Source organism: Saccopteryx bilineata, chromosome 8 (genome assembly GCF_036850765.1).
Source record: "Saccopteryx bilineata isolate mSacBil1 chromosome 8, mSacBil1_pri_phased_curated, whole genome shotgun sequence".
NCBI classification, from domain to species: domain Eukaryota; kingdom Metazoa; phylum Chordata; class Mammalia; order Chiroptera; family Emballonuridae; genus Saccopteryx; species Saccopteryx bilineata.
In genome coordinates this window covers 93,027,760-93,044,450 of record NC_089497.1, presented here as the reverse complement: position 1 = coordinate 93,044,450, position 16,691 = coordinate 93,027,760, and the positions used below count along the sequence as shown (strand labels likewise).

Below are 16,691 nucleotides of genomic sequence, written 5' to 3'. Positions count from 1 at the left end.
CTTTTGATTGGATGATTTAATCCATTTACTTTTAAGGTTATTATTGATATATAGCTGTTTATTGCCATTTTATTTTTTAAAGCTGTATTTCTCTTTTGCTATATTCTTTTCCTACTTTGATCTGTTTACAACAGGCCCCTTAACATTTCCTGCAGCATTGGTTTGGTTGTAATAAATTCCTTGAGTTTTTTTTTTGTTGTTGTTTTGTTTTGTTTTTTTTTTGTTTTTTTTTGTCTGAGAAGCTTTTTATTTTTACTTCAGTTTCAAATGATAGCTTTGCTGAATAAAGTAGTCTTGATTGTAGGTTCTTGTTCTTCATTACTTTGAATATTTCTTGCCATTCCCTTCTGGCCTCAAGTGTTTCTGTTGAGAAGTCTGATGCCATCATTATGGGGGCTCCTTTGTAAGTGATAGCCTTTTTTTTCTCTAGAAGCTTTCAATATTTTCTCTTTATCACTTAGCTTTGATATTTTAATGTGTCTTGGTGTATGTTTCTTTGAGTTTGTCTTTAATGGAGTTCTCTGTGCTTCTTGAACTTTTGAGAGTTTTTCCCATTAATTTAGGGAAGTTGTCAGCTATGATATGATTGAACAAAGTCTCTATTCCTTGTTCTTTCTCTTCTTCAGGAACCCCTATGATGCAAATGTTATTTCTCTTCATGTTGTCACAGAGCTCTCTAAGCTTTTCCTCAGACTTTATGAGTCTCTTTTCTTTTTTCTTCTCTGCTTTCATGCCTTCATTCCACTTGTCCTCCAACTCCCTTATTTGATCCTCAGCTCATCCATCCTGTTTTTAATTCCTTCCATTATTGTCTTCATTTCTGATATTGTATTTGTCACATCTGACTGATTATTTTTTAATATTTCAATATCCTTTTTTATACTTGCTATTTCTTTATTTAGGTGTTTGTAATGACCATCCATTGTTGTTGTAAGATCCCTAAGCATCCTTACAATCATTATTTTTATCTCCGCATCTGGAAGTTGGGTTATTTTCATATCACTCAGTTCATTTTCTGGATGTTTCTCTTGTGGTTTCATTTCGATTGCACTTCTCTGTCTTCACATTATGTCTGTGTGTTTGGGTGTTTTGTTTGTAGGGCTGGATGAGTCTAGGCTTGGTGTTGTCTGCCTCCAGTTTTCAATTGTGTTATTTCTAGGTCTTCTTGGGTTGGCATCAGCTATTATTTGTAATCCACTTTCGGATTTGGGCTGCTTTGAAGCTTGATTTGTTTGTTTTCTTAACAGGTGATAGTCTTGTTTACTCATCTCAGCAGGTTTTTTTTTTTTTTTTGAACCTGTATTCAGGGATGCGGTGACTGTATTCTGAGACACTGAAGGCTTCTTCTGCCAGTTACTCTTTCTGGGGGCAGCATGTTTTCTCAGATTCAGTAGGGGAGGTGTATTTCAGATCTCCATGGAGACCTGAGTTACTGCCCCTCCTCCCCACTTTTTGTTTTCAGCTTTGTCTTGTGCTGATTGGAGCTGGAGAGATGTCTGGAGATCTGTGACCCAGAAGCACTTCAGTCTTTTGTTTTGTGGAAGGATCAACCCCTCCCCCAGCTATGGCCACTTCTAGCACTGGATGAGTCAGCTTCTCAGGTCATCCCCTGCATTCCTCTGCCCCTCACAGTCTGTCTGTCTCTCTCTCTCTCCCCTTTCTTTTTGGAAGAAAAGCCTGCCCTTTCAACACCCCTCATTCCCTGGTCACCAGGCAAGTGGCTGTGAACAGTATTTTCTGCTCTTTTTCTTGGAGTGTGATCCTGTCTGGGCTCTTAGCCTCACCCCCTCCTGTTTCTATAAGCAGGGGAGATTCAGGCGCTCCCTACCAGGTTTGTTGTGGCTTCTTCTTTGCTCCTTGGTTTTTGAGAGCTGTTCTTATAGTCCAGATTTGGTTTTTCACACTGATTGTTCCTAAATTAGTTTGTAATCCAGTTCAGTGGTGTGAGCTGGGTGTCTGTGCATCTGCCTACTCCACTGCCATCTTCAGGTCCCTCCTATAATTTCATTTTTAACATAGTGATTCATAAACATATAATTGTAAAACATACATTCCTAAATTCAATTATATTACCTCATGATTAAACTTAATTTGAGGCTTCTGTTTTTTAGATGTTTACTGAAACATACTTCTTTAGTCTTATATCCCACCTCTATATCATCTTCTCAAAATCTTCAGCCACATTCTCATCTTGGGTTTTTTTTATTTATTTTAACTGAAGTAAAATTTTCTTCCCTGATATATTTATGTTGATTGCTCTTCCCCATTTAAGTCTCTGCTTTAATGCTAATATCACTTTATCCAAAAGGACTTCCCTGGTTATTCCTTCTAAAACAAAATTGCCATAAATCTCTACCACTTTAGCTTATTTCATTTTTTCTTTATAATTATTTGTCTGTACTCTACATTTTATATAAATATATAAATATGTAACATATAAAAATAAGTGTAAATGTAAATATGTAAATAATCAATTATTATTGCTATTCTTCCTACATTATGTGAATATATAAGGCAAGGGTTTTATAAATATTAACTGATAAGTAGATTCTCAATGAATACTAGTTGAATTAATCCATGTTTATATTTTTATTGATTCATATACCACTCTATTAATAGTGCATCTTTATCAATTGCATTATTGATAACAAGTTTTTCAGTTAAATATGCCTATTCCATCAAGTTACATCTTTATTGTTCAACTTTCAGATTTTTCCAAAATATGGTCCTATACCACCTTTCTACCTTACACATACTTTTATTTTCATTTTCTAAAAAGAAATTCTCCCTTCTATTATGACTATAATATCCCAAGAGTAATATAAAGATTTCAATCACCTATTGAACTCTACCATTCAGTTACTATGGTTAGAATTTATCCTTTAAAGACCAGCTGTGTTTACAACCCTTCCAGAAGGTGCTTTTGATAATTTACCTTTGCTATGTAATTCTTCACTGAAAGTTAATATAACAAAATGTAATTCTTAGTTAAACATTGCCTGTAATTATTCATACTTAAGTATTGTCTCCCCTCTCTTCTAAAAGTTCCTCCTAACAAATTTATGATGAAACAGGTTCTCATTATTTCCTTTTCCTTTTTCTTTTTCAGTTTCTCCACTCATTGTTTTAGCATATGCCTTTTAAATTTTCCCATTTCATGTATCATATTAGTATTTCAGATGGCCTTCTCTTCTAATTATTTAGTTTGAAGCTGATTTCCTTATTGTTTTATTTAGAATTGGAAAAAATCCACAGGCAATTTTTTCCCCTGGCTACTCCAAAATTATATAGAAAAGAAGAAAGTATGCCAGTTAACCAAGTCTTGAACCCAAAAGTATAAAAAGTATCCCAAGTCAGACAATTCTCAGAATGATGGGCTTAAAGGTCTTCAGTAAATTACAGATGTTCAGCCATTCATCTGAAAATCATCAAGGTAGAGTAAATTTTACTAAACAAATTGTATGTTTAGATTCTAATATGGCAGCAGAGTAGGCAGACATACAAACTGCCACCTCCCACAACCAAACTGTAATAAAAATTAACTTAAGAGCAATCACTGTGAAAACCCAACTTTAGACTAAAAGAACAGAACTTGAAAACCAAGGAGCACAGAAGAAACCACACTGAGACTGGTAGGAAGTGTAGGGACATGGTGGGGGCTTCCCCACTCCCAGGAGTGAGGCATGGCTGAGGGTCCAAAGGGACTCTCACTGTGTGAAGAGAGAACCTGAGAGGTGGGGGTGCCTAAGTCCCTGGACCAGAGACCTAGCTTAGAGACCCAGAAACTAAAAGAGATAACTCGACAGCATTGGATGGGGAAAAGAGCAGAATTCTTGTTTTTGGAGAACAGCTTGCAAAGGAATTGCAGCTGCCTTAGAAGGCCAACACAGAAAATTTTGCTCACAGCCACTTACCCGGAGCTCTGGGGATAAAGACAGCTGAGAGGACTAATCTTGAGTGAGAAGAGTGGGGGGATCGAGGCACAGGTACATAAATGGTGACAGTGAGAAAATACCTGTACTGAGTCCTTCTCCAATATTGAGGTGGCCATAGGCAGGAGGGCACTCCCCCCCAACCAGCACAAGCCTAGTGTTAGGGCCAATTGACCCACATCCAGAAAGCTCTTGGAGCTCCAATCATTGCAAAAAAGCCATTTGGGAAGGAAGAAATAAAGGGGAGGCGCAGTGACTAGGGTTTCCTGGGAGACCTGAGCTAAACCTCCCCTTTCTGATATGTAGAACACATTCCGCCCCCAGGGAATACGTGGGCAGACCATACATTCTTATTCTAAGAATTCACACTCACTACATTCCTGTGGACTTACTATACAGAAAAAAAAGTCCTGGATAGAGTTTTAACTGGGGCCAAAGAGCAAGATATGCCCACCATCCCCATAGTTCCTTGCTGGGTTCAAAAAAAAAAGTAGAAAAATGAAAACTTTTATGTGGCTTACCATGTTAGGGAGAATTAAATCTGAGCAACCAGCAGATGTTGAGAAACTAAGCCCTGAAGGAGGGGTTGACTTCCTCTAACAACCTCAACTGCCCTAACATAACAAGCTTACAAACCACATACAGAAAAAGTAGGAATACAGAGAATGCAATATAAATGAATCAACATGAGAAATACCCCCTAAAAAAACTGATTGAGATGGAAGCAACCAAATTACCAGATGCAGAGTTTAAAATAATGATTGTTAAGATGCTTAAGGATTTTAGTACTACAATAGATGGACATAATGAGCACCTAAATAAAGAAATAGCAAGCATGAAAAAGGATATTAAAATCATAACAATCAATCAGAAATGACAATTATAATTACAAAAATGAACACTTCACTAGAAGAAATCAACAGCAGGCTGGATGAAGCAGAGAATTAAATCAGAGACTTTTGGGACAAGATAAATGAAAACACAGAAAGAGAGCAGCAAAAATAAAAGAGGCTCAAAAAGTGAGGAAACTATAAGAGTACTCTGTGACAATATGAAGAGAAATAACATCCACATCATAAGAATTCCTGAAGGAGAAGAGAAAGATAAAAGGATAGGGAACATATTTGAAAAAATCATAGCTGAAAAATTTCTTAAATTGACGAAGGAAAAAGTCACACAAGTTCAAGTAGCACAGAGAATCCTGGTAAAAAAGAACCCAATGAGGCCTACAGCAAGACACATCATAATTAAAATACCAAAGTTAAGAAATAAAGAAAAAATACTAAAAGCTGCAAGAGAAAAGAAGTCAATTACTTATAGAGGAGCCCCAATAAGAATCACATCCAAATTTTCAACAGAAACACTTGAGGCCAGAAGGGAATGGAAAGAAATATTCAAAGTAAAGCAAAACAAGAGCCTACAATGAAGACTTACTTATCCAGCAAGATTATTGTTTAAAATTGAAAGAGAAATAAAATGCTTTCCAGATCAAACAATAACAACAAAACCACTTAAGGTATTCATTAAAACCAAACCAGTGCTGCAAGAAATGTTAAGGGGCTTGCTGTAAAAACAGCAAAGGAAAAAAGAAATCAAGAAAATGAGAATTATAGATTTAAGAAATAAAGTGGCAATAAACAACTATGTATCAATAATAATCTTAAATATAAATGGATTAAATGCTCCAATCAAAAGACATAGGGTGGCTGCATGGATAAGAAAGCAGGACCCGTACACATACTGTCTACAAGAGACATACCTCAGGACAAAAGATACACATAGACTGAGAGTAAAGGGATGGAAAATATATTTTATGCAAATGGAAAGGAAAAAAAGCCAGGGTAGCAATACTAATATCAGACCAAACAAACTTTTAAACAAAGACTATATAGTAAGAGATAAAAATGGTCACTACATAATGATAAAATGAGCCTTACAACAGAAATTTATAACCATTTTAAATGTCTATGTGCATAATATAGGATCACCTAAATATATAAAGCAGATTTCAATGGACATAAAGGCGAGATCAAAAGCAATACTATAATACAAGAAGATTTTAATACCCCACTAACATCAAGGAATAGGTCCTCCAGACAGAAAATTAACAAAGAAATAATGGCCTTAAATGACACAATAGATCAACTGGATTTATTAGGTATCTTCAGAACCTTTCACCCCAAAGCTGCAGAATATAAAATATTTTAAAGTGTTCATGGTACATTATCTAGGATAGACCACATGTTAGGACACAAAACAAGCCTCAATAAATTTAAAAAATGGAAATCATATCAAGCATCTTCTCTGATCACAACAAGAAGAAACTGAAATCAATGACAATAGAAAAACTGAAAATCGTTCAAACACTTGGAAACTAAACAGCATGCTCTTAAATAATGAATAGGTTAACAATGAGATCAAGAAAGAAATCAAAAACTTTCTTGTAACAAGTGAAAATAAACATAAAACAACTCAAAATTTGTGGGACACAGCAAAAGCAGTCATGAGAAGGAAGTTCATAGCATTACAGGCATACCTTAAGAAGCAAGAAAAAGTTCAAATTAACAACATAACCCTGCATCCAAAAGAACTAGAAATAGAACAGCAAGTAAAGCCCAAAGCTAGTAGAAGGAAGGAAATAATAAAGATCAGAACAGAAATAAATGACATAGAGGCTAAAAAAAGAATACAGAAGATCAATGAAACCAAGAGCTGGTTCTTTGAAAAGGTAAACAAGATCGATGAACCTTTAACCAGACTCTCTCTCTCTCTCTCTCTCTCTCTCTCTCTTACACGCACACACACACAAAGACAGAGAGAGGTCTCAAATAAATAAAATTAGAAATGAGAGTGGAAAAGTAACAACTGACACAATAGAAATTCAAAGAATTGTAAGAAAATATTATGAAGATCTGTATGCCAAAAAGTTAGACAAACTAAATAAAAGGAATAAATTTGTTGTAACATATAATCATTCTGAAATCAATCTGAAAAAATCAGAAAACATAAACAGACCAATTACAACAAATGAAATTGAAACAGTTATCAAATATCTCCCAAGAAACAAAATTCCTGGGTCTAATGGTTTCACAAAAGAATTTTACCAAGTATTCAAAGATGAACCAACTCCTATCCGTCTCAAGCTATTTCAAAAATTACAAGAGGAGAAAAAACTTCCAAACTCCTTTTATGAGACAAGCATAATATTAATTCCAAAACTACACCAGACACTACAAAGAAAAAACTATAGGCCAATATCCCTGATGAACTTACATGCTAAAATTCTCAACAAAATACTAGCAAACTGGATCCAGCAATACATGAAAAAATAAATCATACATCATAATCAAGTGGGATTTATTCTGGTGAGGCAAGACTGGTACAATATTTGCAAATCAGTCAACATGATTCAACACATAAACAAAAGGAAGGATAAAAATCACATGATTATATCAACAGATGCAGAAAAAGCATTTGATAAAATCCAGCACTCATTTATGATCAAAACTCTACAAGGAACATACCTCAACATGATAAAGGCCATCTATGACCAACCCATAGCCAACAACATACTCAATGGGCAAAAATGAAAAGCAATTCCTTTAAGATCAGGAACAAGACAGGAGTGCCCCCTTTCACCACTCTTATTCAATGTAGCTCTGGAAGTCCTAGCTATAGCAATCACGCAAGAAGAAGAAATAAAAGGCATCCAATTTGGAAAACAAGAAATAATACTATCATTATTTTCTGATGACTTGATACTGTACATAGAGAACCTTAAAGTCTCAGTTAAAAAACTACTGGAAATGATAAATAAATTCAGCAAGGTGGCAGGATATAAAATCAATATTCAGAAATTAGTGGCATTTATATCACCAACAATGAACTGTCTGAAAGAGTAATAAAGGAAACAATCCCATTCAATATCGCAACATAAAAAATAAAGTACCTAGGAGTAAATTTAATCAAGAAGGTTAAAGACTGGTACTCTAAAATTATAAAACATTGATAAATAAATCAAGAAAGATACAAATAAGTGGAAGTATATACCATGTTCATGGATAGGAAGAATAAACATCATAAAAATGTCTATACTACCCAATGCAATCTATAAAATGAATGCTATTCCTATTAAAACACCAATGGCATACTTTAGACATTTAATACATATTCCAAAAATTTATATAGAACCAAAAAAGAAAATGAATAGCCTTTGCAATTTGGAAAAAGAAAAGTAAAGCTGGGAGTATCACACTTCCTGATATCATGTTATACTACAAGGCCATTGTACTCAAAACTGCCATAAGAACAGGAATAGAGTTCAATGGAACAGAACAGGGAACCCAGAAATACACCCACATCATTATCTCCAATTGATATTTGACAAAGGAGATAAGAGCATACAATGGAGTAAAGACAGTCTCTTTAACAAATGATGCTGGAAAAATTGGACAAGTACATGCAAAAAAATGGAACTAGATCACCAACTTAAACCATTCAAAAAATATAGATAAAAAGACTTGAATGTAATTCAAGCTTATCTTGGAAGAAAACATAAGCAGTAAACTCTCTGACATCTCTCACAGCAATATATTTGCTGATTTATCTCCATGGGCAAGTGAAATAAAGGACAGGTTTAACAAATGGACTACATCAATCTAAAAAGCTTTTGCACAGCAAAAGACACAATGAACAAAATAAAAAGACACCCACATAATGAGAGAACATATTTGCCAACATGTGTGATGACTGATGAATAACTAAAATGTATAAAGAACTCTAAAACTCAACACCAGGAAAGTAAGCAATCCAATCAAAAATTGGACAAAAGAACTGAATAAACACTTTTTCAAAGAGGACATACAGATGGCCAATAGGCATATAAAGAAAAAATTAACATCACTAATCATTAGAGATATGCAAATTAAAACCACAATGAGATGATACCACCTCACAACTCTCAGAATGGTGCTCATTAACAAAACAACACAGAATAAGTGCTGGCCAGGATGTGGAGAAAAGGGAACCCTCTTGCACTGCTGGTGGGAATGCAGACTGGTGCAGCCACTGTGGAAAACAGTGTGGAGATTCTTCAAAATATTAAAAATGGAACTGCCTTTTGACCCAGCTATCCCACTTTTAGGAATATATCCTAAGAATAACAAATCACTGATTCAAAAGAGAAATGCACCCCCAGCATTGTTCACTATAGCTAAGATCTGGAAACAGCTCAAGTGTCCATCAATAGACTAGTGGATTAAAAAGCCATGGTACAAAAAAATAAAATAAAATAAAATAAAAAGCCATGGTACATATACACAGTGGAATACTATGCGATCATAAAAAAAGAAGAAAATCTTACCCTTTGCAACAACATGGGTGTACCTGGAATTTACTATGCTAAGTGAAATAAGCCAGGCAGAGAAAGAAAAATATCATATGATCTCAGTCATATGAGGAATCCAATGAACAGTGTGAACTGAGGAACGGAAGAGCGGCAGAGAAGAGATCAAAGAGTCCAGAGGGAAATAGGTCAGAGGGAAAGGGCATAAGAAGAGGAGATCAAAGAAAGGAAAGACATTAGTGAAAGTATATACATATAACAGAGAGATAGAGGGCAGGACACTAAATCATGGAGGGAAGGGGGAAGGTGGAGGGGGAGGTGGCAAAGGGGGTATCAAGGAGAACACGGAGGGGGAGTGAGGGAGATATATTCGGAGGAACACATGTAACTATGTAAACATAATAAATTATAATCAATAAAAAAAACAAGAAAAAAACCTCATATGTTTAGTGGGGAGAAGGGAAAGAGAGTAAATACAATATTTACATACCCTTGTACCTTTAATATTGTGATTTCTTGAGTATGGATAAAATGCTCCAACCTGCATCCAGCGGGCACAGAGCTGATATTCTGAATCATTGAAGAAGCCACAGATATCTGCTCCAGTCTAAAATACATTTTATATTTAATACATTTTGTTTCTTAATATTGATGTTATAAATATAACAGGAAACAGAAATAGTGTGACTTACATATGATATTCCAAAGAGACTAAATTCCATCATACCTAAAAACAATTAGGGAAAAAAAAGACCTTAGAAAGCTATTTCACATAGTATTTTGATGTTTCTTATTTATAAAGATGTTTCATTTCTAATATCAACCTTAAACTCAGTGAAACTTTCTTTCAGATTTTTAACAAGCGTTAGCATTTATTTTTTAATTTTCATACTTTTCAACTTTATATAAAAGTAAGAAATATATAAAATAAGATATAATATCCTTCCCTGACATTTCCAAGATAACATATTTAGAACACAAAGTTTTCCAAACAAATGATAGTATGAGAAGAAAGTAGTAGTAGTTTCATGTTGTATAATAAAAGGCTTTTTTTTGTAATTATTTCATGATAGGTCTCATCATTTAAAACAAATTGAATTATTTTTATTAAAATAAATCCTCTGAGGAATGATCACTTCAATAAAACAGAATGCATGTGATTTCCCAGCTCTTCATTCAAAGAACTGTTTTCTTTGAGTCCTAATATGAATAGTAAAGCATTTATAAGACTAGATAGATCTCAAACAGAAAAATATCGATTTCTCCTTTAAAATGATAATGTCTTATTTACTATTTATCCAACCATTGACAGAAAACTCTTTCTACATTTGCTTTGAAATGTTTCATTCCTTAGCACCTATGAGTGATTCTTATCCCCTGTAATCTAAAATTTCTACTCATTTCTCCTTAACTTGTCTTTCCCAGTTCTTGTCCTTTCCAAACAGAACTGAAACCAAAAACTGATGAAATTATTTTCTCAAAATAAACTAGTTGGAAATCATTAGTTTCTATATAGCATTCCAGATCCTGATTTTTAACCCCTGCCTTACCATGGTGGTATCAGTTATAAAATATAATGCCAATAACTTGTCCAAGAGGGACTTATAAAGTATATGAACAAACATAAAAAAGTGAATACCTAATATAAAACTGAAAAGAGTAACGATAAAGTAAAGATGGTGCTTCTTACATACCAATGATCGATTTGTCCAAATTGTCCCATTGTGCATAGTTATCTCCAAGCCAGTGTCCCCCCCACCGTCCGGCAGTAGGATATGTGGAACGGGAAATAACAATTCCTCTCTTGCCAGTTGCCTTCTGCAATGCACTAATATAAGTGAAGAAGGATCTGTAAGTCTTTACATTAGATATTTTCTTTATATATTTCTACTGATAATTACTTATTTTTTTTAAAAAAGAGTCAATTTATGCTATCTATGTCATCTCTTATTACAGCTAGCTCTTTCTTTGTGAGTCTTCTCTCATTGTCATATAAAATCCTCACAGGTGTGGAGGATACCTTTCTTCCCTTCCAGCATTTACCTGACTGACATACAAAATTGACTTACATTTATTTGTTCAAGGAATACAAGTTAAGTCAAGTATTGGTAGTATCAAATCAACTAATTATTTCACAAGTGTTTGGAATGAACTCATTTTATTATACTCCTTGTTTTAGAGGTTAGTTTTAAGACAACAAAACTTTATTTGGCCTTAAAAATAAAAGTAATTGTTTTATTTCAAGAATGATATATTTTCAAAGCCAGATTGACAGAATAGATTTGACAAATTAAGACATTATTTTTTTGTGTGTTCTTCCTTCTTCACTCTTTTGGAGAATGACTTTACTTTTAATATTGTACATTCTGGTGTCAAGAATAATGCATTATTTTTTATTTTCAGCAACTCTTCCTCCTTGATATTACATTATAAGAGTAAAATAGAAAAAATATTTTACTATTATATTAATTGGAAATAAAATGTTTATTTTTCTAATACTTAAATTATTGAATACATATGCATAAGTACTACAGAAGTTTCTCAAGAAATATATTTTAAATACTTAAATACACAAACTTTACAACTCACTAACATGCTATCAACAATATCGAAATATTTCTTTGTTGTACATGGACCACTGATTTGTTTATATATAAAGGTTCTTCAATGAATTCTTGAGATTCTGGAAGTCAAGATATTTTTGTTAATCTTTTCTGAACCCCTTAGACCTAATACAGTACTGAGCACATAATAGTAACTCAATTTTTTTTAAATTAAAGAATAGCTTAAATCAAAGTTATAGAAAACTAAAATATTTTATACAGACATAAAATAATATATTGAACCACCTGTTGATAACAGAAACAATATTTAAACAATATTGCATAAACTAATTTAAAATTTTCTACTTGTCTATGTCTCTTTTTAGAAAAGTCACATAAGAAAAACATCTTCATTGCTTTATTTTCTATAACAAATATAACTAGCCTATTTAAGAAAATTAATATATTTGATATACATCACACATATTTACTGATATTTACCAAAAAATAAATATATATAAATAAAGAATAAAATAATTGATAACATTTAAAATGTACATTAAAATGTATATCCTAAGGTTAAATAATTTGCAAAAAGAACTATATTTAACTATTTTAAAAATATTTAACAGAATAAGGTTGTCACAAGTTCTTGTGTTCACATGCAAGAAATATATATTATTAAAAGATATTTCTTTTATATGTCTTTTGCAAAAATCTTTGCTGAGGGTTTAAATGTATAACTGAACTAATGCCTTGTCAGATTTCTGATTGAGAAGAATTATGTGTAAATTATTTTCCAAATAATTAAAGAATATCTTCTGTAATCCTTCAGAGAATATTTCTTATTTGAGAAATAATTTGTTGCCACTAAAAATATAATTTAAAATTCCATTAATATACATATTTTCTAAATGTTTTTAACACATCCAACATCACCAATAGTTAAGACACAATGAACTAAGTTGAATTTTAAGAAACACATTTAACTATAAGACCATTTTTCCTCTGTTGCAAGTTGACTGGGAAATTTAACTTATATAGAGGATTTTAATATTCTGTGGAAGAAGTATGTTTATGGGGTGCTGACAATAATTTACATGAGCTCTTTTTAAAAAATATTAGAACAATATAAAAATATCTTAAATTCTTGGAATAAAGTTCTTTTAAGAAAAAACAGTAGGTTTTAAAACTATAAATGCATGTTATAAAAAGTTATTAAATATTAATATTATTAAAACATTAAAAGTTTTTAACAATATCTTTATTTCAGTAATGTTTACTAAAGATAATCTCAAATTAAATCAATTTATTCTTTTTAATGACTGATGACATCAACTGATAACTATATGCCAGATACTTATCATTTTTTTTTGGTTTTGTTTATTATTTGTTTATTTTGTCTTTTACCCTTTGAAAATTCTTCAATTACAATTCATGGATGGTCCCTTTCCATTTTCATAGAATATTCTAATCAATAATGTGATATGATTTATGTCTATTTTTTATTTTTATTTTACTTTATATAATTATTTAAAACTTTTCCTATAATACATGTTTTTCAATTGAATTTATTGGAGTGAACTGGTTAATATAATTATACAGTTTCAGAAGCATCATTTTACAACACATTTTCTATACACTGTATTTTCACACCCCTTGCCCTACTTAAGTCTCCACTCAACACCATTTGTACTGCTTATAAACTCTTCCACTGCTCCCTCCCACCCCCACTCAGGCAAGTGCCACACTGTTTCTGTACCCATGCATATTTTTTCTGGGTTTTTTTCCCCCTCTCTTTTTTTGCTCAACCTCTTCATGTCCTTATATCTCTTATTAGATGATGTTAAGTTATTTAAACTATTGGTCAGTATTTATAGAGAAAGAAAATGTTATTATAAAAATATTTTTCTCAAAATTTATTTTTAAAATCTCTTTATAAAGATAGTGTATTGAATTATTTTTAGAAATACAAACCTTCTGTATTATATATTAATATGCTTTAATAGTAATCATTTATGTCCCTGGCCGGCTGGCTCAGTGGTAGAGAATTGGCCCAGAGTGTGGAAGTCCCGGGTTTGATTCCCTGTCAGGGCACACAGGAAAAGTACCCATCTGCTTCTCCACCCCTCACCCTCTCCTTTATTTCTCTCTCTCTCTCACTTCCCCTCCTGCAGCCAAGGCTCCATTGGAGCAAAGTTGACCTAGGCGCTGAGAATGACTCCATGGTCTCTGCCTCAGGCACTAGAATAGCTCCCGTTGCAATGGCAGAGCATCACCCCCTAGTGGGCATGCCAGGTAGATCCTGGTCAGGCACCTGTGGGAGTCTGTCTCTCTGCCTCCTTGCTTCCCACTTCAAAACAAATACAAATAATAATAATAACTTACACAATTAACAGCTAAAATAAACTAACATTAGATGACAAAATGTAATATTGGTTTCAGTTTTTGCTTTGTGTGAAAAGTTCTTCTATTTTAAATATTTCTACTGTTTCTGAGTATATAGTATAATAAATAATTAAAGAAATAAAATTACATGTATATGGGCAATTAACTTTTGGCAAAGGAACCAATGGAGAAAAGAGAGCTTCCTCAGTAAATGGTGTTGGGAAAGTTGAAAAGCCACATGCAAAAAAGGAAAACAGAGTGCTGTTTTTGCCATATACAAAAATTATTTCAAAATGGATCAAAGATCTAGCCCTGGCTGGTTGGCTCAGTGGTAGAGCGTCGGCCTGGCGTGCGGGGGACCCCGGTTCGATTCCCGGCCAGGGCACATAGGAGAAGCACCCATTTGCTTCTCCACCCCCACCCCTCCTTTCTCTCTGTCTCTCTCTTCCCCTCCCGCAGCCAAGGCTCCATTGGAGCAAAGATGGCCCGGGCGCTGGGGATGGCTCCTTGGCCTCTGCCCCAGGCGCTAGAGTGGCTCTGGGTGGCAGAGCAACGCCCCGGAGGGGCAGAGCATCACACCCTGGTGGGCAGAGCTTCGCCCCTGGTGGGCGTGCCGGGCGCATGTGGGAGTCTGTCTGTCTCTCCCCGTTTCCAGCTTCAGAAAAAAATACAAAAAAATAAAAATAAAAATAAATTAAAAAAAAAATGGATCAGGCCCTGGCCTGTTGGCTCAGCGGTAGAGCGTCGGCCTAGCGTGCGGAGGACCCGGGTTCTATTCCCAGCCAGGGCACACAAGAGAAGCGCCCATTTGCTTCTCCACCCCCACCCCTCCTTTCTCTCTGTCTCTCTCTTCCCCTCCCACAGCCAAGGCTCCATTGGAGCAAAGATGGCCCGCGCACTGGGGATGGCTCTGTGGCCTCTGCCTCAGGTGCTAGAGTAGCTCTGGTCGCAACATGGCGACGCCCAGGATGGGCAGAGCATCGCCCCCTGGTGGGCAGAGCGTCGCCCCATGGTGGGCGTGCTGGGTGGATCCCGGTCGGGCACATGTGGGAGTCTGTCTGACTGTCTCTCCCTGTTTCCAGCTTCAGAAAAATGCAAAAAAAAAAAAAAAAAAAGGATCAAAGATCTAAATACAAAATCTGAAAGAATAAATTACATAGTAGAAAACATAGGTATAAATTTATGGTCCTTGGCCATAGAAAACATATTATAAATTTGACCCCAAAGGCAAGGGAAGTGAAGGGAAAAATAAATGAATGAGATAATATCAAAATAAAAAGCTGCTGCACAGCAAAGAAAGCCAACAACAAAACCAAAAGACAATCAATCAGGAGATTATATTTGCCAACAATACTCTGACGAGAGGTTAATAACAATACAATATAAAGAACTTATACAACACAATATCAAACAAACAAACATTTCTATTAAAAAAAATGGGCAGAAGACCTGAACAAACATTTCTTCTAAGAAAACATACCAATGGCCAACATATTTATGAAAGATGCTCAACTTCACTAGCTATTAAGAAAATGCAAATCAAAACTATGATGAGATAACAATTCATACCTGTTTGATTGGCTGTAATCAACATGACAGGTAATTACAAGTATTGGAGAAGTTGTGAAATAAGCTGCTGGTGGCAATATAAATTGGTATAACCACTATGGAAAACAGTATGGCATTTCCTCAAAAAATTAAGAATAGAGTTACCATATGACCCTGCAATCCCTCTTTTGGGTAACTACTCAAAAAACTTGAAAACATTTATCTTCAAAGATGTATACTCTCCTATGTTTCTTACAGCATTATTCACAGTGGCCAAGACATAGAAATAACCAATGTTCTTCAGTAGATGATCACATAAAGAAGTTGTAGTATATATGTACAATGAAATACTATTCAACCATAAGAAAATATATAATATTTCCATTTGTGACAACATGGATACACCTTGAGAATATTAAACTAAGCAAAATAAGTCAGAAAAGTTTAAAAACCATATGATTTTACTCATATGTGAGATATAAAACAAATTATAAACACAAACAATAGTGTGTTGTTTACCAGAGGGAAAGGATGGGAAGGTACTAAAAGATAAAAGGGGTCATATATATGGTGATGTAAGATGATTTGTCTTTGGATGGTGGGTACACAATGCAATATAAAGATTATGTGTTAAAGAAATGTACACTTGATCACCTATGTGATCTTATTAACCAATACCACCACTATAAATTCAATTTATAATTTTTTCTTTAGTGAAAAGATAATGTGAAAAATTAACTCATGAAAATAGTTTTCTGGATTAAACCTTAAAAATCTTTTTAAACATATGTACCTGCTATATCATTGTTGAACTCAGCCATATTCATCAGAAGTAATGTCCTAAATTTATGTATTCTCTGCTTCTTTAAGTAAAAGCTTAGCATTTTAAAAGTTACAGTTATAACCAAGAAAATTTCCAAATTAAAGGAAGGGTGA

At 34.0% G+C, this 16,691-nt stretch overlaps 1 protein-coding gene across 3 annotated transcripts in view; it reads right to left on the bottom strand.

Moving 5' to 3' along the window:
- The window catches only part of SI (sucrase-isomaltase), a 140,663-nt gene that overhangs the window by 22,218 nt on the left and 101,754 nt on the right, over positions 1-16,691 (bottom strand). For all 3 annotated transcript variants that reach the window (XM_066241417.1, XM_066241420.1, XM_066241419.1), the window contains 3 exons: positions 10,971-11,104; positions 9,969-10,003; positions 9,767-9,883 (listed from right to left, as the gene is read on the bottom strand). In XM_066241417.1, coding sequence (XP_066097514.1) covers positions 9,767-9,883; positions 9,969-10,003; positions 10,971-11,104 — 286 coding nt within the window. The remainder of the gene's footprint in view (positions 1-9,766; positions 9,884-9,968; positions 10,004-10,970; positions 11,105-16,691) is intronic.